The following is a 23,362-nucleotide window of genomic DNA, read 5'->3' as shown; positions in this document are numbered from 1 at the left end:
GCTATTTTTACTTTTGCTTGAGTGGAAATATAAGGAATTGGCATTACCTTTTTATAGTACAATTTATGGATACTCTACCCACTTCTGTAAATGTTAGGCCTCTAAGTAGGAGAATCTATTAATGGGAAAACAGTTATGTGTTCTGTCCAAATTAGTCCTGTGCAAAAATAGAAGAATTGTTAAAATGTTGGAAAATAACTAAAAAAAGTCCCAAATGCAGTTTGACATAAAAATTCAACAAGGTTCTGCTTGGTGGGAGAAAAACACACTGAACTCAACATCCTCAATTTTAACAGAAGGCAGAAAAGATCAGCACTGCACAGAAATGTGTCAGAATATCAAAGTTCAGATCTAATGTAATAAAGTTATTATTCAATGAATAGTAGACAAATATTTTAGTCTTTAAATGTGCTGAGTTGGTGGAGACATAACCCAAAAGGACTTGGAGCTGTTGTCAAGTACTGACCCATGAGGGGGGAGTCTAAATGAACAGCATACTTATCAGAATTTTATTTGTAAACCATTTTTTTCCTTTTTCAAATTTTGCAGACTTGGTTCAAATAAAGTGTTCATGGACAGAATCTCGCTCCTTATTGGTGCATTTTGCTTTATTTGCCTCTGTGCTAGTATTTAATGTCTGAAATCTGTACCGTTGCCCACTCATGCTGACTGATTTTATGGGAACATATGGGGAAGCACTCAGTCCCTAAACAAACACTGGAAAAGACTGAAAAACTTAGCTGACTGTTAGAGGGAATAGTTATCTGATTGCTGCTATAATGCAAATGCACACATAACGTCACACTGCACACGTTTCTTAAGATCTTGTTTATCCGTAACACCTATCGTCACGTCCAAACAGTTGATATTCCCTGTCTCTGCTTAAGTTCGCTTTACTTTCCCTCATTCTCTAGACACCCAGTAGTCCTCTACCCTCCTCCTCCTTCCTTCTTTTCCAGTTCTCCTGCTTGAATTTACTGGCCAGAGGAAAGGAAAATGTATGAATCAATCCAAGGCTGCTCACTCCCCGGGAGAGGGGAAAGCCAAAGAATGAGAGGGAACAAGGGAACTGAAAAGAAAATAAAAAAACTAGGAAAGCCAAGATGGAGAGATGCTGAACCAAAAGAAATAAAAAAAAAAGGGGGGGGAATGGGTGGGGGGAAGGCGGCTGTACTTACCAATGCCATAAATGATGATGTCAGCATTCAGCAGTCTGGGACGACTGCATGTTTTGTTTTTCTTACTTGTGTTTGTGTAAGTGTGTGTAGTAGACACCAAGGAGCGATGCCAAATGCATCTGTGTTTCTATGTGCTCACGTGTGTCTCTGTGGAGATTTTACATGCTTTCAGGGGGATATGACCATTTGGCTGCAAAGGTCATAAGTCCTTTGATGAAGGAGTTTGGTCCCACATGAAATCCCCTGCATCTCTCCACTCTTACTCTGACACCAACACACACTCACACTTGGTTGGGCAGGGCACGCCTGCGGTTAGCCTTCCAGATGGTTTTAAGGTTACTTAGAGACTACTATAGGAGAAGCAACATATGCATGTGCATTGAGCACATGTTTTTAGAAACTCTTTCACTCTGACTTCTTTTTTTCAGTGCAATTTTTTTAATTCTTACTTTACTGTGTGCAGTAAAACATTCAAACTTTCCAACAATAGATCCTGAGGAGCACAACCACAACATTTGTGTGAATTAGAGAGAGCCGGCATGTCTCGGACTGAGGTGACTAGCTTTGAGGTTGCCTCCCTGATACATAAATAGTTGGGCGTTTGTATACCACAGAGTTGGGTGCAGATTTACAAGTACAAGAGATTTTAAGTCTCTGGTGTGTCCTTGTATATGTGTGTGTGTGCAAAGTCTTAATCAGAACCAGATTCTTTTGTCTTTTTCTTCCATTTCATCATCCTGGGAACTTAGAATAAAGCCTCTAATTTTGGATATTTTCCCTCTTTATGTTTCAAAAGCTAATTGTGCAATCTAAATGTCTTGTTTCTCAAAAAAAAAAAAAAAAGAAAGAAAACAAACCTTAACACTGCCGTCTCTGCTGGTCTAACGTTGTTATTACAACTGTATAGGTTTAAAGCACCAATTTTATTTTAAAATACATTCTTCCAGTCATTAAGCACCCATTTCCTGACCAAAGTGTCCCTCTCTCACCCCCTGCAGGAGAAGGAAAAGAAGTACATGCTTCCAGTGGATAACCTAAAGCTGCGAGATGTGGAAAAGGGTTTCATGTCCAGCAAGCACATTTTTGCTCTCTTCAACACTGAACAGAGGTGGCGTTACCCACACATACTTTTCCTACACACTGAGGCTTAAGTAAAAATGTATGAGATTATTCACATGCAAGGTTTGGACTTATGACTCAAGGATAATGCAGGGAGGAGTGCTACTTTAACATGCATTTGTTTTGACAAACCAACCAATAAGGTTATGTCATCTGGCACAACCAGGAAACTAAAGCTATTTCTACAAACGTTGTGCCGAGGTTATGACTTTGTTAGTGTAAGCACGGACATCTTGGATTACAAAATGATTAGATTAGATTAGATGAGCTTTATTGATCTCACAGTGGAGAAACTCACTGGTCACATATTGGCATAGTAAGAAGAGTAAAGAAGGTGCAAACAAGGAGGAAAAAGGTGCATTAAGAATAGACAATATATATACAGTATATCAGGGTATATACAGTATATCAAGATAAATAAGGATTAAGGTGCAAGTGTACATCTATCACACACAAGAAAATAAAAATAAGAAATAAGGATGGCTTATATACAGGTGGATTGACTTTTACATTAAAGGTAGGTGCAGTAGGTAAATGCAGTCTCACACTTTGGATTACCTCCAATAACGATGACGTTTTTTACATCCCTCATTATTGTATTGGCTGCTCTAAAATTGGTTTAGAAATAGCAGAAAGGATTTGTCTTTTTTTTTAAACAAATTTAGCATCATTTAAATGGAAATAAACTTGTTTTTTACAGCTATGTATTTTTTGCCAATGCGCAGAACAGAGGACCCAGTATTCAGGCAATACACACAATGGGATTATTAAAAAGTTCAGTTTAAAAGTTCAGTCCAAAGCCTGAGAAACACGTAGGATCCAGCCAGTAGGCTTGCAACAAGATGCGGCGGATGCCGCCCATAGTGTCCCAGACGCTGCAGAACGGGAGAAAATGGAGGAGTCTGAAGACGGGTCAGGCAAACTGATCAGAACAGGAACCCCCAGGCTCAGAGGTCCAGGAGTCCAAAGGCAATTCAGGCAAACCATTCAGATGGGAACAGGCAGGCTCAGTGGTTGAGAGGCAGAACAGGATCAGGTAATCAGAAACACTAAGTTAATGCTAAAACCCTCTCACCAGACAGACTTAGTGCTTGAGAGGCAGAACAGGTCAGGATAGAGAAATCAGAAACACCAAGGAACTCTAAAAACACACTCACCAATGGCTAGAGAGAACAAGAATAATCTGGCCCTGATGACTGGATGCAAGCACCTTGAATAGAGGCAGGAGTAGGTGGATCAGATGAGAGGTTATAAGAAACCAGGGAGAGTTAGACAGGTGAAAGGACTGAGAAATTAAGCCAGTCATAAGTGCCAAGATCATGACATTTTTTGCAAAGCGGCAATTTATATGACAAGGAGAAAAAATGTCCTCATAACAAATTAGTGACAAAGGATGTCAAAAAAAAAATTCAAAAATTTTATAAATCCGAAAAGCAAATTTTGTAAAAAAACAAACAAAACAAAACAAAAAAAATAATCCAAATGGTTGATTTCATTTTTCTGTAGCTGCTTGCGTAGCATCTTTTGACCCACAGTTTTACTTCCATAGAAATGTGTATAAGGACTACCNAAAAAAAAAAAAAAAGAAAGAAAACAAACCTTAACACTGCAGTCTCTGCTGGTCTAACGTTGTTATTACAACTGTATAGGTTTAAAGCACCAATTTTATTTTAAAATACATTCTTCCAGTCATTAAGCACCCATTTCCTGACCAAAGTGTCCCTCTCTCACCCCCTGCAGGAGAAGGAAAAGAAGTACATGCTTCCAGTGGATAACCTAAAGCTGCGAGATGTGGAAAAGGGTTTCATGTCCAGCAAGCACATTTTTGCTCTCTTCAACACTGAACAGAGGTGGCGTTACCCACACATACTTTTCCTACACACTGAGGCTTAAGTAAAAATGTATGAGATTATTCACATGCAAGGTTTGGACTTATGACTCAAGGATAATGCAGGGAGGAGTGCTACTTTAACATGCATTTGTTTTGACAAACCAACCAATAAGGTTATGTCATCTGGCACAACCAGGAAACTAAAGCTATTTCTACAAACGTTGTGCCGAGGTTATGACTTTGTTAGTGTAAGCACGGACATCTTGGATTACAAAATGATTAGATTAGATTAGATGAGCTTTATTGATCTCACAGTGGAGAAACTCACTGGTCACATATTGGCATAGTAAGAAGAGTAAAGAAGGTGCAAACAAGGAGGAAAAAGGTGCATTAAGAATAGACAATATATATACAGTATATCAGGGTATATACAGTATATCAAGATAAATAAGGATTAAGGTGCAAGTGTACATCTATCACACACAAGAAAATAAAAATAAGAAATAAGGATGGCTTATATACAGGTGGATTGACTTTTACATTAAAGGTAGGTGCAGTAGGTAAATGCAGTCTCACACTTTGGATTACCTCCAATAACGATGACGTTTTTTACATCCCTCATTATTGTATTGGCTGCTCTAAAATTGGTTTAGAAATAGCAGAAAGGATTTGTCTTTTTTTTTAAACAAATTTAGCATCATTTAAATGGAAATAAACTTGTTTTTTACAGCTATGTATTTTTTGCCAATGCGCAGAACAGAGGACCCAGTATTCAGGCAATACACACAATGGGATTATTAAAAAGTTCAGTTTAAAAGTTCAGTCCAAAGCCTGAGAAACACGTAGGATCCAGCCAGTAGGCTTGCAACAAGATGCGGCGGATGCCGCCCATAGTGTCCCAGACGCTGCAGAACGGGAGAACATGGAGGAGTCTGAAGACGGGTCAGGCAAACTGATCAGAACAGGAACCCCCAGGCTCAGAGGTCCAGGAGTCCAAAGGCAATTCAGGCAAACCATTCAGATGGGAACAGGCAGGCTCAGTGGTTGAGAGGCAGAACAGGATCAGGTAATCAGAAACACTAAGTTAATGCTAAAACCCTCTCACCAGACAGACTTAGTGCTTGAGAGGCAGAACAGGTCAGGATAGAGAAATCAGAAACACCAAGGAACTCTAAAAACACACTCACCAATGGCTAGAGAGAACAAGAATAATCTGGCCCTGATGACTGGATGCAAGCACCTTAAATAGAGGCAGGAGTAGGTGGATCAGATGAGAGGTTATAAGAAACCAGGGAGAGTTAGACAGGTGAAAGGACTGAGAAATTAAGCCAGTCATAAGTGCCAAGATCATGACATTTTTTGCAAAGCGGCAATTTATATGACAAGGAGAAAAAATGTCCTCATAACAAATTAGTGACAAAGGATGTCAAAAAAAAAATTCAAAAATTTTATAAATCCGAAAAGCAAATTTTGTAAAAAAACAAACAAAACAAAACAAAAAAAATAATCCAAATGGTTGATTTCATTTTTCTGTAGCTGCTTGCGTAGCATCTTTTGACCCACAGTTTTACTTCCATAGAAATGTGTATAAGGACTACCGTCAACTGGAGCTGGCCTGTGAGAGCCAGGAAGATGTTGATGCATGGAAGGCCTCCTTCCTCAGAGCTGGAGTTTATCCTGAGCGAGTAACCGTGAGCATATCTTTTTATTTATTGACTTATTGATTTATTGATGGCATGAATTAAATCCTAGATATCCCTTAAAACATACAGCATTTGTACAAATACAGTCTCGTAAAAATATGTATCAGTTTCATTGTCGGTTTTATTGTTGCCATGACCTAAATGTTGTCTGTCCTTTTTAATGTCTTTGCATTGGTGTTGTGCTCCACGTAGGAGAAGGAAGGAAAGGTACGGCATTCTCTCCACCCTTTTTTTTTCAACAATTAGAAAACATTTTTAAGAGAATTGGTCAACTTTTTATTCATTCAATTTGTTAAACTGGCAGTAATCAGTAATCTTAAGTATTAATGAGGACATTTCACATACATTCTAGATATAAAAATCAGGACATTAAAAACAGTTATCTGTTTTGTTAAATTAATTTATATACAATAAGTTTCTTCCTAAGTTATTTAAATGTTCAAAACAACTAATGAAAATAAAAGACTGTAATCTTAAATGGTACAGAGCTCCAATAAAAGTTCCTCTTCAAATATTCACATGTTTGAGGCATTTTAGGGAATTATGAGAATTATGAATTCTCCCAAGGATTTTCATCAAAAATGGTTACTTATTATATGGGATTTATTGGTGTGTTTTTTTCAACATTTTACTCAGTCAGTGTCCTAGCTGAGTTATGTGAATATTTAAGGTCACCATGTTTCCTGTTAGTCATCTCTAATCTGTTTCCAAAGAGTGATGGAGGTGATGAAAATGGCTCGGACAACTTCATGCACAGCATGGACCCTCAGTTAGAGCGGCAGGTGGAGACAATTCGCAACCTGGTGGACTCGTACATGGCAATCGTCAACAAAACCGTGCGCGACCTGATCCCAAAGACAGTGATGCATCTCATGATTAACAATGTGAGTCACCTGGGGAAAAAAGGAAAGAAACTAATTTAGATGTGGCAGATAAAATACATACTTTGTTTTGTTTTGTAGACAAAAGACTTCATAAATGCTGAGCTCCTGGCTCAGCTTTACTCATGCGGTGACCAGAACACTCTGATGGAGGAGTCTCAGGAGCAGGCGCAGCGGCGTGATGAGATGCTGAAGATGTATCACGCCCTGCGGGAGGCGCTGAGCATCATTGGCGATATCAGTACGACCACTGTGAGCACATCTATGCCACCTCCTGTGGATGACTCTTGGCTGGCCGTCCAACGGAGCGGTTCTGGAGGAAGGTATATCATGAATAGATGAACTTAGAGGTAAAGGGTGGCCTCAAAAAAACACAACTTTAAAAACTCTGATATCCAACAATAAGATAATTTTTCTGATTGGCTCATTTTTTTGGCAAAGGAAACAAGAAATTAAAATTAAAATAATTAATTTCTTCCAGTAAAAAACAAACAAGAATATTAGAACAACCTGAAAAGTTTAAATTAATTATCCAGATAACTTTTCTTGGCATTTTAACCATTTCGGTTTTAAGAATCTTTATCATTTAATCATCTTTAAACTAATCCCAATTTGTAGGCAGGTGTGACAGACACTTTATTCTATCCTCCATCAGATCCCCAGCAACCAGTCCAACTCCTAACCGCAGGGCTCCACCAGGTCCTCCAGCTCGCCCAGGCTCCCGTGGACCCCCGCCTGGGCCTCCTCCTGCTGGGGGACCCCCTTTACCATCTCGCCCCGGGGCATCCCCAGATCCTCACAGCGGCCCACCGCCCAGTGTGCCCTCTCGACCTAACCGTGCGCCCCCCAGTGTGCCAAGGTGAGTAAAACCAGGAGAAACCCTTTAAAACCAGCAAAGCTCTTGAAATGGAAACATGTAGCAAATTTCAGAAGCAATTTAAATATTCAAACCATACTTTATGATATTTCATGTCAGGGGAATGTGAAGATGCCTGGATGAAGGGAAAAAGGAGGTAAATGGAACTAGATTGTAATAGAGAGTAGCTGGTTAGAAGATTGCTAGAAATCCTGAAATAGATCAAATCAAAGTGGTATCAACTAGATTTTATTCCCCTTGTTTTTATAATTAGGTGAACATCTGACTTCTTTTTGGTGTCTCGCACTAAACATATGACATACATTATTTTTTCATTAACTTCAACTCTCAAGCATCTCATTATTTTTACCCATCCTGCATCCCAATAGTAAATTGACTCTATGCATCTCTGCTGCTGTTATCCTTGTATATTTCTTTGCTCTCTATCCTTTTGTGTTTTATAAGCTAAAGTCAGAAGCTTGAGTCTCTGTGTAAAGCTCTCTTTGGAAAAAAAACAAAACAAAATTAAACCAATTTTGCAAATAAATTAAATTATCTCACTATGGCTATTAAGCACAAACGTATTGCTAAAGAGAGCTGAGCACATGCAACACTGGCCTTCCACCTTCACTGTAACTGTTTGCACTTCTTCTGTGTCCCCCCTGCTCCTCTCTCTCTTTCCCCCTCTTTCCCCACTACATTTCTGTTACACACGTCACTATTGTTCCTTCTGCAGAATCACTATCACTGACCAATGAGGACTAGCTATTTTTTTTTTAGGTATGTTGGATATTGTGTGCCACTGTGGTCCTCATCATGACCAGAATCCTCTAAAACACCTTGGATTCCATCTTTTTGTTGCATGACATTTATCTTTGTAATCGTTGTCCTCTTATAACAATGCATGCCTGCTTTTTGTAGGGTTTTTTTTGTGCACAGGAACAATTGAATAATTTGTTTTAAAGATCCATCACTTTTGGTTGTAACATTCCACCGGTCCTTTGGTACGTCTCTGTTGGTTTTAGAAAACTGAGCTGTATTTAGCTGGATATGCAGGGGCAGCCTCTTCATTTGCCCTCACATTTAGGCCTAAATGGTGTGCTTTGTTTCCACATTGACAGAGTCTGATAACTCTGTAATGTTGGTAGTACTTACATGTGTTGTCATGTCAAAATCACAAAATAAAGTTTTGTGAAAATGAATGTACAGCCATTTAAACTTTCCACATTTTGTCACGTTACAACCCCAAACTTCTGTTTTATGGACATTTGATGTGATGGATCAACACAATTGTTGAGTAGAAAGTAGTTATATAGATGACAACTTGAAAATCTAGATGTATTTATTTTTAATTTTGTGTTTATCACTTTTACCCATCTAGAGACTAGATATGTCCATTCTTCATATTGGAGGGAGAGCATCTGTGAGCATCAGAGTTAACACCTTGCGTCTGGTTTTCCATTGGTTTTAGGGCTGAAATTTGGATAATTTTAACACATGGATATGAAAGAAAGATCCCCCAAATCTTTCAGCCTCTCCTGTTACTGCTAAAATGAAATCCACACAGCATGATGCAGCCACTCTATGTTGACAGATGCCGTTATGTGTTCAGGGTTAGCTTTTCATAACAGTTCAGTTTTGGTGTCCTTTCTTTTAGCACATGCTTTCTTCTCGTCACTGCATGGGACTGCACAGCTAATGTCAATAGGTTTTCTTAGTTAAGATGTGAATCTTAGCTGCTCCTCCAGAGTTAACTTTGGTCTCTTGGCAGCACGGTGGACAGCTGTTTTTGGTCGGGGAAATGATCCATACTTTTTATTAGAACAGCTGAATTAAAAAAGAGCAGAAATTCGATACAATACAGGCTTAATATTTTTTTTTATTTTTATTAAGTGCTTAATAAAAGCCTCAGCTTCTACTTGACAGTTATGTTCTTTGTTCTGGTCGTCACAGCAAGTTTTACAAATATTTGAATAAAAGTCACGGTTGTAGCAGCACAAAATGCAACATAGTCGAAGGGGAGTGAAAGCTGTTGATGGTTGTGTGGGTCAGTAAAGGTTTTGTGCTTTTATACATCTGTTGTCCATTCAAAAATGGACATTGGGTGCCTATTTAAAAAAAACAAAGCAACAAAACAATAAAGCCCCCTTCCTGTAGAATAATCTGACCTTTCTTCTTGTCATCATGTCTCTGTTTGTCCATGCCAGTCGGAGACCCCCGCCTTCTCCAACACACTAGACCTCAGAGTTCCTTCCTCCCTCCTTCATCTGTCGTTTCCCACCCTCTGGATGAGAGTTGCTACGGACAACAGCGCCACCTTTCTGTCGTCTCCTGACCCTCCCGCCTCTCCACTACACCCCCTCTTACCCTGTACCTCTGTTTCCACACAGAGAAGTGAAATACTTGAAAGCATGACTTACATACAAGTTTGTTCCTCATAATTTAACTATAGACACCATGAGGTGAACCATATTAGACAACTGAATCAATGTATTGTATATCCAAGGAAATTCATGGCATAATGTTTCCATCTTCTTATATCTAGAGGGGCAAACATTTGCAAAGTAAGCATGAAGCTAAGCCTGATCATTTTTCCTGAATTAGCATTGGTTTACTCATGTTTTTTAAAAGAAATGCTTCACCTGAAAAATGTTTTGAACAGGGTAACATATAGAAATAAAACAGCAGCAGAATCCTTTTTCAGGATATAGAAGTACCAGGTAACTTGTTCAACATAGATATTATATTAGTGAGCATGTAGATGTTCTGATCTTGTTAAATCTTCATTTAATCTCAAGAGAAAAAATTGTTATCTCTGCAAAATTCACAACTCGGTGGTGCAAAATGAATTCAGGCTAGATTGTTTTTGGTTTATTGCTATCTTAAGCTTTTAATTTGTACTCAAGCGAGGAAACAATCTCAGTGTGTTTTCTATAGTCTCTTTCACCTTTTCTCCTGGATTTCTCTCTTTTAATGTTAAGGGAAGTTTTCTTTGACCTCCATTCTGCCAAATAAGCTCTGGTTTCACACCTTATGTCCCATGAACAGTTGATGAAACAAGTCTCCTAAAAAGCATCCAGCCACTGTTCAGCTTTTAAATTAAGCATTGGTAGTCTCCATTATTCCTTTCTCTTTTTTAAAGCTAATCCGTCCTTTCCACCATCCAAAACTGGAAAAAGGACAGCACCACCTATTCAACACTTTTCACTCAGATGAAGAAGAGGATGACCTCTGGATTCTTCAGTCTCAAAAAACTAAATGGAAAAAAGCTTCTTCGTCTTTCCCTTCTATCGTGTTTTTCTCTCCTCCACTGCTGTAAAACAGAAGGCAGAAACATCTAATGGACCCTCTGATTACTTATTTAGCCAGTTGCAACCTTCAGTCTAAGTGTTGTTCCCATCAAACATCATTACTGCATCCTCTTAAACTGCTGTGCTTTCAAACAACCTATGCAAAAAAAAAAAACCAGGGCTTTTCAGTCCTTTAATGACAAATCCTTCTTATATACCTGCTTTTCCTTTCTTTGTTCCTCTCCTTATTAAGACGTCATTGATGCTGCTTAATTCTGTAGAGGCGGTGTGTTTATGCACCCTTTGTCAAATGCAATCGCAAACTTCAGTGTGTTTTATTGGAATTACATCACAAGGACCATTTTAAGTTATTTAGGGGTAAAGCATCCCCTCAGTATGATTCCACCAACACCATGTTTCAAGGTGTTCATGTTTTTTCACCTGATGTGTCATCTTGCCACAACTTTTAATTCATGTCGAATCTGACCAGAACATCTTGTCCTAAATGTTTGCTTTGTCTCCTACATGACATCCCCATCACTGGTTCTTAGGAGCTGAATTCTTACATGTTTTAGGGGTTTTCCTGCTGCTGCTTCTGTTTCCCTTGATGGCATGCTATTGAGATAATGCAATCACTGAAATTAGTGCAGGAACAAAACAGAGAAACATACAATAGCAAAGAAATGCTCTAATTCACAGTGGGGAATTGAGGCGTGTCAGTGGCAAAGCAAATTCCAGATGAGATCATACAGCTACAGGCAAGGCTAAAGAAAAAAAAGAAAAATAACTACATTTTAAAGAAGTTGAAAAATGGACTGTACAGCAAAGGGTAAAAAAAAAATCCCAGGAAAGTACAACACTGACAAATATTATTACAAAAAATGCGATTCTCAGGGAAAAAAAACAGCACCCTTTTTAAAGAAATAAATGACTGTGCATATAACAGTATGGATATAGAAAACTCTTATAGAGCAGGTAGAAACTAAACAAATATAAGAATTAATAAGCACAGATCAGATCAGAACGGTGAGGCTAACACTCACTTGGAATGGAGATTATAAAATTTAACAGCAGCCGGGAAGAATCTGCGGCAGTGCCTTTTTGGGCACCTAGGGTACAGTAGTTTAAAAACATTACATTCTGGGCCATAAAGACAGGATTTTGAGAAATGTTGCCCTACATTGCTTGGGATAAACTGGAAACTGAACTTCTTACAGCTATCTTTTTGCCTCTCTTTCATGAAAGCCAGATTTTTAAAGTCTACGACTAGAACATCCCAAACAAATTATCCTATCTAAACAGTTTCCCTAGAATTCAATTTCATCGAGATGTATTTAATTAAATACGAATGCCACACTCTAATTTAATATTTGTAGAAAAGGTTTGAAAACCATTTTTGCTTTTTTATTGGTTCAACTCATAGAATCCCATTAAAATAAACTGAAGGTTGTGATTGCACTCCAATAAAAACAGACTCAAGAGGGCTGAATACTTTTGAAAGTCTACTAGTATAACAGTACAGGTGGTTCTGTGGATCTCACCAGTCCCACAAGAAACCAGAAATGTTGAATCCACAAAAATATACTTTTTAGCCTGAGTAGTTTCTTTAGACTGTTAGTCTCAACACATTGTGTTTTGTAAATAGAAAGGATAGCCATTTACCTCCAATTCAGTTTATCCAGTTATGTCCAATGTTTTAATAAACAGGAAAATACCTGAAGGTTTATTCTACTTGATCATATTCTTCTTCTCCTTTTTTTCTGCTCTATTTTCTCTCAGTGGTCACGGGGGTGAGTGAGAACATGAACTATCCCAGTCTATGCATAAACGTACCACTCCTTGTGTTGAGCCTCACATTGCTGAGCACAAACCACCTTTTCATTTCTTCTTTACCCACCACTGACCACTGCTGTCAGTGTTTCATGTTGTATTTTGATCCCTGGAAACGACCCACTAGCCTTACAAGAAAAATCCTCATTTTCACCCTGAGATCATTGTTTAAATCATTACTACTAAAGGAAAAAACACTACACCTGTCTGTGCATCCTTGATCTCCACATCTGCAAAGCCTGCATATCAAATCATATCTTATTTATCTAAGTTAAAAGTTTATTTCTTAATGTGTTAATATATGTACATGTGGTGCATCTGATTAGATTATATATTCCTTTTTGTTTAGATTATTTACCGTAGTTTGCATTGTGTGAAGCATCTGAATATTGAACTAAAGCAAGTAAGCATAATGAAATACTTGAAAAGCTAAAAGGAAAATAAAAATATTGTGCTGTAAATGGATGGTTGCAGGTTGTTTGATACTTTTGCATGTATCAGGGAGGGGTGTATTTGTTTCATGTTTCTTTTCCTTTGAGTTCATAAAGTCAAATTTGCGATGTGATTGTGTGAACTTCCACTGAGGAAAAATCTTGCCTCTCACATCTGCTGATGTGGAAGAAGCTGTAACATTAAAACACAATAAAGACCTCTGTGTGCTGTAATGTTTGCTCTTTTCTTTTTTACCTTAAAAAAATGTAAAAACATGCAGGTTAACTTATTTGGCACTTTAGTTAAATTATTACGAAGCTATTCATAGTAAAAACAGAACAAAATTAAATTAGTTAGATTTGCATTAGGAAAAATCAAATGATCAAATATTGATATGAATTTAATTCAGAAAACATTTAGGTTGTGAATAATTTTAAGTTTCATTTTTTGCTTTTTAAAATAAAACCCACACAAGCATATTTTAACATGACATTCTTCAAAGATGTGCCTTTAGGAAACATTTCCAAAAGGATTTAGAACAGTGGCGCGCACAGACATTTTTGGGATTAGGTGCTCAGGTTGGAAAAGGGGCACCTTAAATGTCGCATGAAGCCCCCAAAAGCCAAACACCGTCTGATGCTGCTGTTTTAACGATCCTCCGCAGTCCATAGATAGAAATGCCACATTGGTGTCACTTAAATACCAATTCAAATCTGCTAATATAAAGCCCAGGATTCCAGAATAACTTTAACTTTTTTTGGGTATTTATGACAATTTACAAATAATATAAGATTTACATTTAAAATATGAAAAAAACCTAACTATTTTTTTTTATTTCAAGTGCATAATATATAATAATCTTTTTTAAGATAAAAAAATTTCATTCCACTGACAAATCATCTTCCCTGTTCAGATTAGGGCCAAATAGTTATTTTCAGAAAATGTTACATATTTTCAGGTCATTTTTTTTGTAGGCAAAGAGAAACAAAGAAATTGGAAATGCAGCTTTATCTACACGCCCCACTTTCACTAAATAGAATTGTATTAAAGTTATTTTTACAAATTGTAATCATTTAGTCTTATGTTTGCTTTTAAATGAAATGTTTAACAGACAAAAGGTAACCCCTGTGCTGTAGTTGTATAAAAAAGGCAAAAAGATGTCATCAGGGAGTCCCTGACTTGGACCATTATAGCAAATCAATAATTACATCTCAGATACTTTAAAGGTATTGTGGAGGATTTTCACATATTTTTGAAATGACCTGCCCTCTCCACTTAAAAAAAAAAAAAAATATGCACATGCACATGCACAACCCTGTACCTGCTCCTGAGAGGGAACGCCATTTAAATGTGTGCAGGAGCATGCACGAGCCCATATCTCCTCATGCACGCTCTGTTTAAAAGTTCTCATAGCTTCGCTCTAACCCCCAAATCCCTCAATCACTAAATAGAGCGGGGACTACTGTATATAGCTGACTTTATAGCCAAATCAGTTTACTGACCGTTCAGACCGATGATCACTACTTTTTGCTACCCGTTGGTCATAGAACTCCTCCTCCAATGTGCGGTGCCTGCGCCATCTTTATTAGTCGCCACTGTCGGGTAGCGACAATCTTTGGCGACAACGGGCAGCTGTGAAAGCAAATCTCATAATGCTTTGCGAGGAGGTCTCTCCACGCAAAGCATTCTGAGTTATATCTGGCTCTTCTGAGGCCCTTTTCTTCTTATTCACTTTGTAGACACTTTTTCTCTTACAATCCTCTGCCATTTTCAAAGAACCGCTGTGAGAAAGGTGAGCTTCAATGACTGTCTGAAACTGTAGCTCACCACAGATATGCGGCTGAAAGTGCGCATGCACAGAAAAAGATAGCTAACTGGGGCTGAGCACGTTGGACGGCCTTACCTAAACATATCACCAGAATGATTGACAATTAGGAGGACCACTTATTTAGATGATCCACCCAGAAAAGGAAAATCCTCTGCTGTACCTTTAAGTTACAGAGTTGCCTTTTAAATCGCTACTTGGTGCCTGGTAGAGGCGATGTAAGATGTTATGCTGTGAACTTTTGAACTTGGTGAAATAACGCTTGTTTAGTTACCCGGACACTTAGCTAGCACATTACCAGGGTAAGGTTCTATTGTGGTGTTACATGATGTATGTGCATAGAGCATAATTACAAAAATGTAGATTTCGGGTGTGATAGGCTTTGAAATTCATAAATGGTATTTTGGGCCAAAGACAAGAAAAAAAAGTAAAAAAAAAACAAAAAAAGGAGGGCACTCTTTTGTCCAGAGGGGAAAAGGGCAGGTGCTCTAGCACCACCTAGTCTATCTGTGCATATTTCTGATTTAGAAAAAAATATATATATTTGTCCCACCAGAAATATTTTTGATGTTGTAAAAGAAGCAAGAGCTATTTAGTGTTTTTAAATGTTATTTTATTATTTGCACATATCTAATTCAGAACAATTTGGACAATCTCAACAAAAAGTCCAGACAGCCTGAGTTGCTCAATCAGTTTTATTCGGGAAAGTATTGAGAGAGAACAGCTTGTGTTGAAGCAGCACTCAAATCAGCTTTGCTCTGCGATCCTTCATCCTAAACTCACTTCAAGTTTATAATAAAACTGATTAGATGACATACTAACTTAATCCAAATAAATATAGTTTATTGTATAATTGATCTTTGTAATAAACCACAGCCAGTCAGTAACTGTCAACATCTGTACTCTGCACCAACATACATACCATCCATACAGCCAGTTATTGAGGCAAAGCAGATCCCCCCGCATCAGGCAAAATGAATATACAATATATTACACAGTTACAGTATTTACACAACACCCCTTTTACAGTAAAGACAGTAAATGTTTTACTTGGTGTTAACCTTAAACAGTAAATTAGGAATTTATTTTATCCACACTGCTGATTTTACACAGCTTGAAAAGAAAGCAGGTTTGGTTTTGATTTGTTTTCTCAGTCTGACAAAAAAAAAAAAGTTTTTGGAAAAAAAAAAAGGGGAATTTTTTAAACCTTCCAAGGGGGAAAAAAAAAAGGAATTTTAATGGGTTAAGAGTAAAAGGTGCTTAAAAGATGGTTGTAATTTACTGTGGGCGCTTCTTATATTTTCTGTAACCCAGTTTTTAGATTACTGATCTTTTTTTTTTTTTTGTTCAGTGTGCAAAAAGTGACAAATTCTGCGCAACTACTTTATGGTCTGATTCTTTATACATTACATTTGATTCCAATTTAAAACAAAAATACCCTAAAAGAAATAAAGAAAATCACAAGCTATTAGCCAGACTGTGAAAATGTGAACCCTACTTTCACAAGGATTGCATATTTCCTCTTTACCCAACTGGTCCAGAAATTGAGTAAAATAACTTTTTTTAAGGTAAAGGTTCCTTTAAGCTGTTTTATCTAAACCCATGTCAATAATCCAAGTCCACCAGAGAAGACACTGACAACTATAATCAGGGGAATCCTCAGCATGAGTGTGAAGCTTCATAGGACCCCCACCACACTGAAACTATGTCCCACTATAACCCCACAGGGGGCAATGGGAAGTTTTGTACAGTTTTAGTGCAATCATATTTGTATAATCTGACAAAACTTTACAAAAAAAAAAAAAAAGAAGAGATGCACTTTTGGCTAGGAAAATGAAATCCGCATTCCAAGCAAAAACTCACCCATTCCAGTTGTTAAAGGTGTTTATCGAGTCATCTGATATGTTAATCAACACATAAACGTAACAGAAAATAACAGGCTCTGAAGAATAGTGTCCCAAACATTTAGACCCCATGAAAATGTTTTAGTTCTCGACGAGAAGTTGAGGAAGAGAAGGGAGTGGCAGGAATGTGAAAGATGCCTGTGGTGGAACAAACCAATAGGCTAAATACACATGCTGTGATATATCAGTGTCTATCAAAGTAAAACCAATTCAAAGAAACATTTTGGGAATAAAGGTGCTGCACAGCAAGCCAAGCTTGAAGTGACAGCTTTGAACACTTGTGTGTTCAACACTTTTAAATCAACTCTTATATTTTTAAACTTCATGGGGTCTTTCAATTGCATCTATGCCCATATTTTATAGAATCATTCAGCAGTTTGTAATGCCGTTGACTTCTCTCAGTCTAATCACATGTTTAAAACAACACAAAAAAAAAAAATCACAAGTATTAATATAATAATGCAATGTACAAACAAGAGTCATTTTCAGTGTTTAAAGTAGGAAACAAATGATGTAGTTTTAGAAATGGTACCAATCAGGAACGCCCTTTTCACCTTCCTGAACTTCACTGTGTAACCTAGCAAGCTCATCACTTCACAGCTGAACGGGACATAAAGTTTCCTGTGCAACGATCTACTTAACCTCTCCCTGCAGTTTCTATGAATCCAGCCAACCTGCTGTCCTTTTCTCTGCACCTTTCTCCAAGGATTTAAATACTCAGGGTTATTACATTCAAAGCCGATGCTCTTTTTGGCATGTGTACAGTGAATCCTAAATATGGGCACAACAGCAGCTCATCTTTAGTAGATAGTTAAGTGCTGTACCAGAAAAAAAGGCAGAATGTCTGGCCCTGATATTGCACGAATGAGATGAGTGTGTGTGTGTGGGACACAACAAAATGAGAAAAAACAAACAAAGAGGAGCTATTTCAGTGGAACTGGGTCAGCCTTCTATCAACGACCAGATTTTAAAGTGTCAAACTTCTTAAGATGTGTAAATATGTTCATCAAGCTACAAAGACTAAAGCCTCACACCACCAGGATCTTCACTTCATCCTGTTCGTCGGGCCGATAAAAGAAAGGGATGCAGGGGTTTTCTCCTAGGAAGGGCGGGGCTCGTGGAGCTCCTTGGGGGTTCTGGATCTCCTGGAGAAGCTGCATTATTTGTTGGGCTGTGCCGTCCTCTCTGGGCACCAGGGGTTTGGTGTCAGTCTGAGCAGAAGTAGATGGTAATGTTTGGGATGGAGAAGCTTCCAGGCGGTGTAGAGACTCTGATTGTGGGCTGATTTCTATGGCTTCTGCTGTCAAAAAAAACAATTTAAGTTTAGATGATGAAGTTGATCAGAACACACATCAAATAAAAACATAGATTGAATTTAACCTAAGCTGGTTCTCACCAGACAGTCTGGACATCTCAAATCAAAGTACCAATAAAGAGTTTCGAAAGCAAAGATAATTAAGAAGTAAAGGAATTATTTTCAACAGGAGGAAGTACTGTCTGTTCAGGATAATGCAACAAAAATATATGCTGCTAATATTACTCCCTTTATATTTTGTCATTTTGTAATGCAGTTTAAGTAACAAAAAGCAGCTGTATAAAAAATAAAAAAAATAAAATTGCATCTTGAGGATCAGGGTAGTTACTGAAGAAGCAAACTGACCTAAAGTCAACTCCATTACATCACAAGGATGCTGTAAATACTACAGCCAAGCTGCTGTTTTAGCCTTGGAACACATTTCATTTGGGAATATGGACACACAGAAAAAGAAAGCATCTACATTCTTGGACCATTTAGATTTTCATTTATGAGCAACAATACGGTATTGTTTAATTATAATGAGTTAAAACATTCATAATCAGGTGAAGTGATGTGTGGTTACACATCGGTTACCCCCACTGAGCAAGAAATTGCAAAGTTACTGCTACTGCATTCATTTATGATTTGGTTCATCTTGAGCTTACCTTCTCCATCAACAGCATTTAGCTCATGGTTATTAGCTTGCAGCTGCAAGGATGAATGCTCCCCTCCAACAGGAAGCAGGTCAGGGTTCGCCGTTCCCATGCTGGCTACAGCTCCGGTGTAACGACTGTACCAGTCGTTCCTCTCGGCCACAAGCCTCATGACCAGATCCTGAAGCTCTGCCAGTTTGGCCTGATGGCAAAAATGAGACAAAACATTACAGAAAAAAAAAAATCAGTATGTTGCAAAGATATTGCATCTCTACTACTAACAGGGTTGAATTCATTTTGATAAAAGATGAGCTCCTGCTTTTAATTCTAAAGTACAGTTGTTGACCTTTAAAAATGTCTTCAGGCATTTCTATGCTGTTTTGTTGTAGTTAAAGGTTTATATATCTGATATTTTATATCAGAATATGTGTGAATACAGAACCTTCATCTCCTCCTTGTCCTGGGCCAGCATGTTGATATACTGCTCCTTCTCCTGGTGCTTCTGCTTCATTATGGCACGCTGACTTTGGTACAAGGCAATGTATTCGCCTTCATAGTAGAAATGATCAAAAATAAATAAATAAATTCATGAACCATAACTATTTCATAGGAAAATAATTAAAGTGCTTACCAATAGTGTCGGTCTCCCCAGAGAGTTGGATGCAGCGGTGCTCCAGCTCCTCCACCCGCTCCTTCAGGTCAGCTTTCTCCTGCATGAGGGACGTGAACCGCTGCTGCAGCTTCTCCATGGCCGCTTGCAGCGCCTGATGAACCTCAACCGGCACGCCTCCTTCTGTTGAACAATCTGCACAATGGATATTGAAAGTTTACACATTGACCAAACATAGCATCATATAACATCATGAGAAAACCAGCAGGTGAAATCAATTCCAGAAAGACTTAACATGGTCCTTCAATAAAAAAAAAAAGCAGAGCCTAATCTGTAGACCATTCTGTTGTGCTGACCTGAATGCTCATGACTGTGTTGGTCCTGCCTCTCATTATGCTGATGGTCATCCTCATGAGCAGCTCTGTAGTTGTGTTGTTGCTGCTCAAGCCTAAAAGCCACTGATGCCTGCTGCCGGGCTGCCATGTGCAGCCTGTGCTCCTCCTCCAGCTGCCTTCTAGCTTCATCCCGCTCTGCTTCTAACTGAGACAAAGCCCCACGGATAAAATCCTCCTGTTGGAACAATGGAAAAGTGTGGAAAACAGGACATCATTACATCATCACACCATATCAATCAGGCTAGGCACCGAATAACTTTGATCTTTTTACCTACCATCTCTTTCTGGCTCTCAAAGTCCTCTGGGATAACTATGGAAGAGGACTTTATGGGACTGTCCTTCACTGACTGGCTTTCCACACCATCTCCTAAAGAAGACAATAGAGCAGAACAATTCCAACAACTTAGTATAAATTTACCATATTTTATGTCAAAGTCAGTTTCAACCGTCTGCCTCTCATTTGTGTGAAGCAGCAGATTTAGATCAGATGATCACCTTTAAAGAAATTGCACTACCTAGTTTATAGGGGGTCAAATACTCATCTAAAATCCTGCACCACAAATATTAAATGAATTTCTTCCATTTTTCAACCTAATGCAATGGTGACTAAAAGCAAGACACCAGCTTTTAGGAGTGTTTACAAAGGTAGACATATACAGAAAAAATAAGTTTGAAATGCCTCAGATGCTCCATGAAATTTTTTTTTTTTTTTGTAATTAAAGTTTTTATTTTGTTTTATGAACATATAACAAGAACAACAAACAAAACAACAACAACAAAAAAAAAAACAAAACAAAACCAGTCAGGTAAACATTGTTGATTGTAAAGCGGCGTTCACATCCATCACACGTTGTCCTGGTTTCCACCCAATTAAATACAGACTGGACACCTAATTAAGTCCCGTTTAGCTTGACCGGTCCTGGTCTTTTCCAGGTTCAGATCAGAATTTGGTACTCCTTAATTTAGTATGTTTATGTGTAAATGCGAACGCAACCTAAATGTTGTTCCAAGTTATCACTGTTGCAATGTAGTAGAAACATAGGCACTAAAACTGTCCCATTCTTCTGTTACAGCCTCAGAGTAGTTGTTCAGTCTTCCAAGCATTTTCTCACAGGCTGTATTTTCAGTCATTCTCTCTCTCCATGTCTTGAAAGCTGCAGTCTGTGGTATCCTCCATAGAGTCAAAATGAGACGGGCACAGGTAACAAATCCAGTGTTCAGTACTCTGAAAGCTGCTTTATGGACACCTGGGACCAAACCTCTGTCCCCCAACAGGCACAGTCTTGGTGAAATGGGCAGTTTACTCTTTAACCATCCCTCCATGTATTTTATAACACTATTCCATATTGGAGAAATCAGCGGACATTCCCACAAAGTATGCAGCAATGTGCCTCTTGCTCTTTGGCATTTCCAGCATAAGTCATCTTTGCTAATACCCATCTTATGCAGTCTTACTGGTGTAAGATAATACCTGTTCAAAATTTTATATTGAATAAATTTCCCTTTGGCCTCTCTTATATAATGCCCGCTTTCAGAAACAATAGATTCCCATATTCCATCTTCAAAAGTGCAACCCAGATCTCTTTCCCACACTACTTTAAGACTTTTACTTGTATTGTTTTTAACCCATGGACATATGTTATACCATTTTGATGCTCATGAAATTTTTAACCAGGCATACACTGCGATATTTTGCCCTTTTCAGGGCGACTTTCCAGTCATGCGAGAATTTTCCGATTGGGCCGACTTTCAGCCTAATCATGTGTTGTATAGTGTAAAGGGGGTAACGAGGGGCGGTCAGCTTCTCGCGACCACTTCCCGATCAGGATTCCTGACCGTCGTGGGCAAATTGCTCAGTGATCATCTGCAAAGAAGGATTCTTGTTTTCCTTCTTCCTCTCAGATGTAAACACAAAAGCATGGCGGTGGTGCGAGTGAAATGGAAATCTTTCTGTAAAATTGAGAGACTGTCGTAACTACGTGTGCTCAGCAATGTCTTTGTCCAATTACGTCGTCGCCTTTTCTTTTTAGGACTTTCAGCACAAAATTGCACAAATTGCCAAGGCAGCGCAGTTCACTCTAGTGAGCTTCATATCCCTGTTCTACTGATTTGGCTTCTGGATAGACGAGTCAGAGTAGTGGCATCTCACTGTGGAGCAGAGTCCGATGTGGTTTTTAGACGTACAGTGTGAGCAGGTAGCTCGCATTAGAGCGTCATTGTGCACATACATTATGAGCTGTGAACAGTGTGAGCTGTAGCTGTGTGCAACGATTGAAAAAAAAATTGCACAGTGTATGCCTGACTTAAGTTTAACAAGATTATTTGTTCCAATGTTCTGAAACAAAGTCATTGTGGAATCTGAAATATGCATGGGATTATCATCCTATTGAAGGTTCCAGCATTTTCTTTCCGGATTTCAAGAAGAAACTTGAGATGAAAAAAAAACATCAAAGATGTGTAACAAAAAATTAATACAGAAAATACAAAACCCTTACCCTGGTCTCTAGATGTTGTGAGAAGTGCTGAACTATTAATCAACTCTTTTATCTCGGTCTTCAGCTGCTCATTGTCTCTAACCAGCTGAGCCAAATGTTCCTACAAAAAGAGACAGAAGGTAACTTAAAACAACGAAAAAGCTTCTTACCGTTTGTGCAACAGGAAAAGACATAAGGCACGGACATGAATTAAATCTGGCATTAAGTACAAGCTGTGTTTATAAGTCACAGTTTTAAACACGACATATTTTTAGACATATTTAGCATTTTATGTATCAGTTTAGCCTCTCAACTAAAAGCAGCTATTTATAAATCAAATAAAATCCTGCTTTGTATAACGTCTGGCTACCGACCGAGTAAAATCATTCGGGAGGATGCCGTGTCCGTACACACCTCTGCTTGTTTGAGCTGATTCTGGCTGACGTCCAGCTGTGCACGGCCATGACTTTCATCATGCTGCAGCCGGTCCATGAGCTGGGTCTGCTGCAGATACTGTTGGTGGAGCTGTTCCCTCTCTGCAGCGAGGGCTTGGTAGGCAGCATAGTACTGCTGCAGATGGGCCACCACCTGGTCCCTCTGCTCTATCGCGCCCTGAGTCTCCTGGCATTTCAGCTCCAGCTGGAGGCGACAACAGACAAATGGACATTAATGCATAAAGCAGCCAATTATTATCGTCCTAGTAAAACCATTTAATTCAATGCTAGAAAATTTTGTAATTTTTTATTTTAAAATATGTTTGCTAAAAGAAAAAAATGTATAACTGATGAAATATTGGCACGCAGACAAAAAAAACTTTTGTATTTTCTAACTGCTGTTAAATGCAAAGAAGAATTTGAAAACTCATTTTTCTTTTAAACATTCCAATTTTACCTTGCATTCTTATATTATTTACCATCATGTGTAGAAATATATTAAGTGGTTATTCCAATAAACCAAAACATTATCAGCATTAAAACGATCAAAATCTTTCAATTAATTTTACAATACATTTCAAATGTGACCTAGTAGTTTTATCCTCAATGAAAACAAGAAAAGCAAAGATGGTTTCTTTTTTTTTTTTTTT

General features: G+C 38.2%; 2 protein-coding genes across 17 annotated transcripts in view; one reads left to right on the top strand and one right to left on the bottom strand.

Annotated features, from left to right (window-relative positions):
- Positions 1-12,876, top strand: part of dnm1 (dynamin 1) — a 61,277-nt gene extending 48,401 nt beyond the window's left edge. For 6 of the 11 annotated variants that reach the window (XM_015392377.1, XM_015392361.1, XM_015392327.1 and 3 more), the window contains 7 exons: positions 2,177-2,286; positions 5,708-5,819; positions 6,024-6,038; positions 6,545-6,715; positions 6,794-7,035; positions 7,368-7,571; positions 9,776-12,876. In XM_015392377.1, coding sequence (XP_015247863.1) covers positions 2,177-2,286; positions 5,708-5,819; positions 6,024-6,038; positions 6,545-6,715; positions 6,794-7,035; positions 7,368-7,571; positions 9,776-9,806 — 885 coding nt within the window. In that variant the 3' untranslated portion in view covers positions 9,807-12,876. Of the gene's footprint in view, positions 1-2,176; positions 2,287-5,707; positions 5,820-6,023; positions 6,039-6,544; positions 6,716-6,793; positions 7,036-7,367; positions 7,576-7,688; positions 7,726-9,775 lie in introns of those variants that run through there. The other 5 variants (XM_015392336.1, XM_015392403.1, XM_015392393.1 and 2 more) reach the window with 3 other exon arrangements.
- A 3,400-nt stretch (positions 12,877-16,276) lies between these two features.
- golga2 (golgin A2) overlaps positions 16,277-23,362 on the bottom strand; it is a 20,810-nt gene continuing 13,724 nt past the window's right edge. For 5 of the 6 annotated variants that reach the window (XM_015392561.1, XM_015392587.1, XM_015392595.1 and 2 more), the window contains 8 exons: positions 22,693-22,917; positions 22,300-22,399; positions 20,080-20,171; positions 19,766-19,979; positions 19,431-19,604; positions 19,242-19,348; positions 18,812-19,001; positions 16,277-18,149 (listed from right to left, as the gene is read on the bottom strand). In XM_015392561.1, the coding sequence (XP_015248047.1) occupies positions 17,878-18,149; positions 18,812-19,001; positions 19,242-19,348; positions 19,431-19,604; positions 19,766-19,979; positions 20,080-20,171; positions 22,300-22,399; positions 22,693-22,917 (1,374 nt within the window). In that variant the 3' untranslated portion in view covers positions 16,277-17,877. The remainder of the gene's footprint in view (positions 18,150-18,811; positions 19,002-19,241; positions 19,349-19,430; positions 19,605-19,765; positions 19,980-20,079; positions 20,172-22,299; positions 22,400-22,692; positions 22,918-23,362) is intronic. The other variant, XM_015392570.1, reaches the window with a different exon arrangement.

This window comes from Cyprinodon variegatus, unplaced genomic scaffold (assembly GCF_000732505.1).
Source record: "Cyprinodon variegatus isolate N-32 unplaced genomic scaffold, C_variegatus-1.0 Scaffold23, whole genome shotgun sequence".
NCBI classification, from domain to species: domain Eukaryota; kingdom Metazoa; phylum Chordata; class Actinopteri; order Cyprinodontiformes; family Cyprinodontidae; genus Cyprinodon; species Cyprinodon variegatus.
This window is presented reverse-complemented; position numbering and strand designations above follow the sequence as displayed.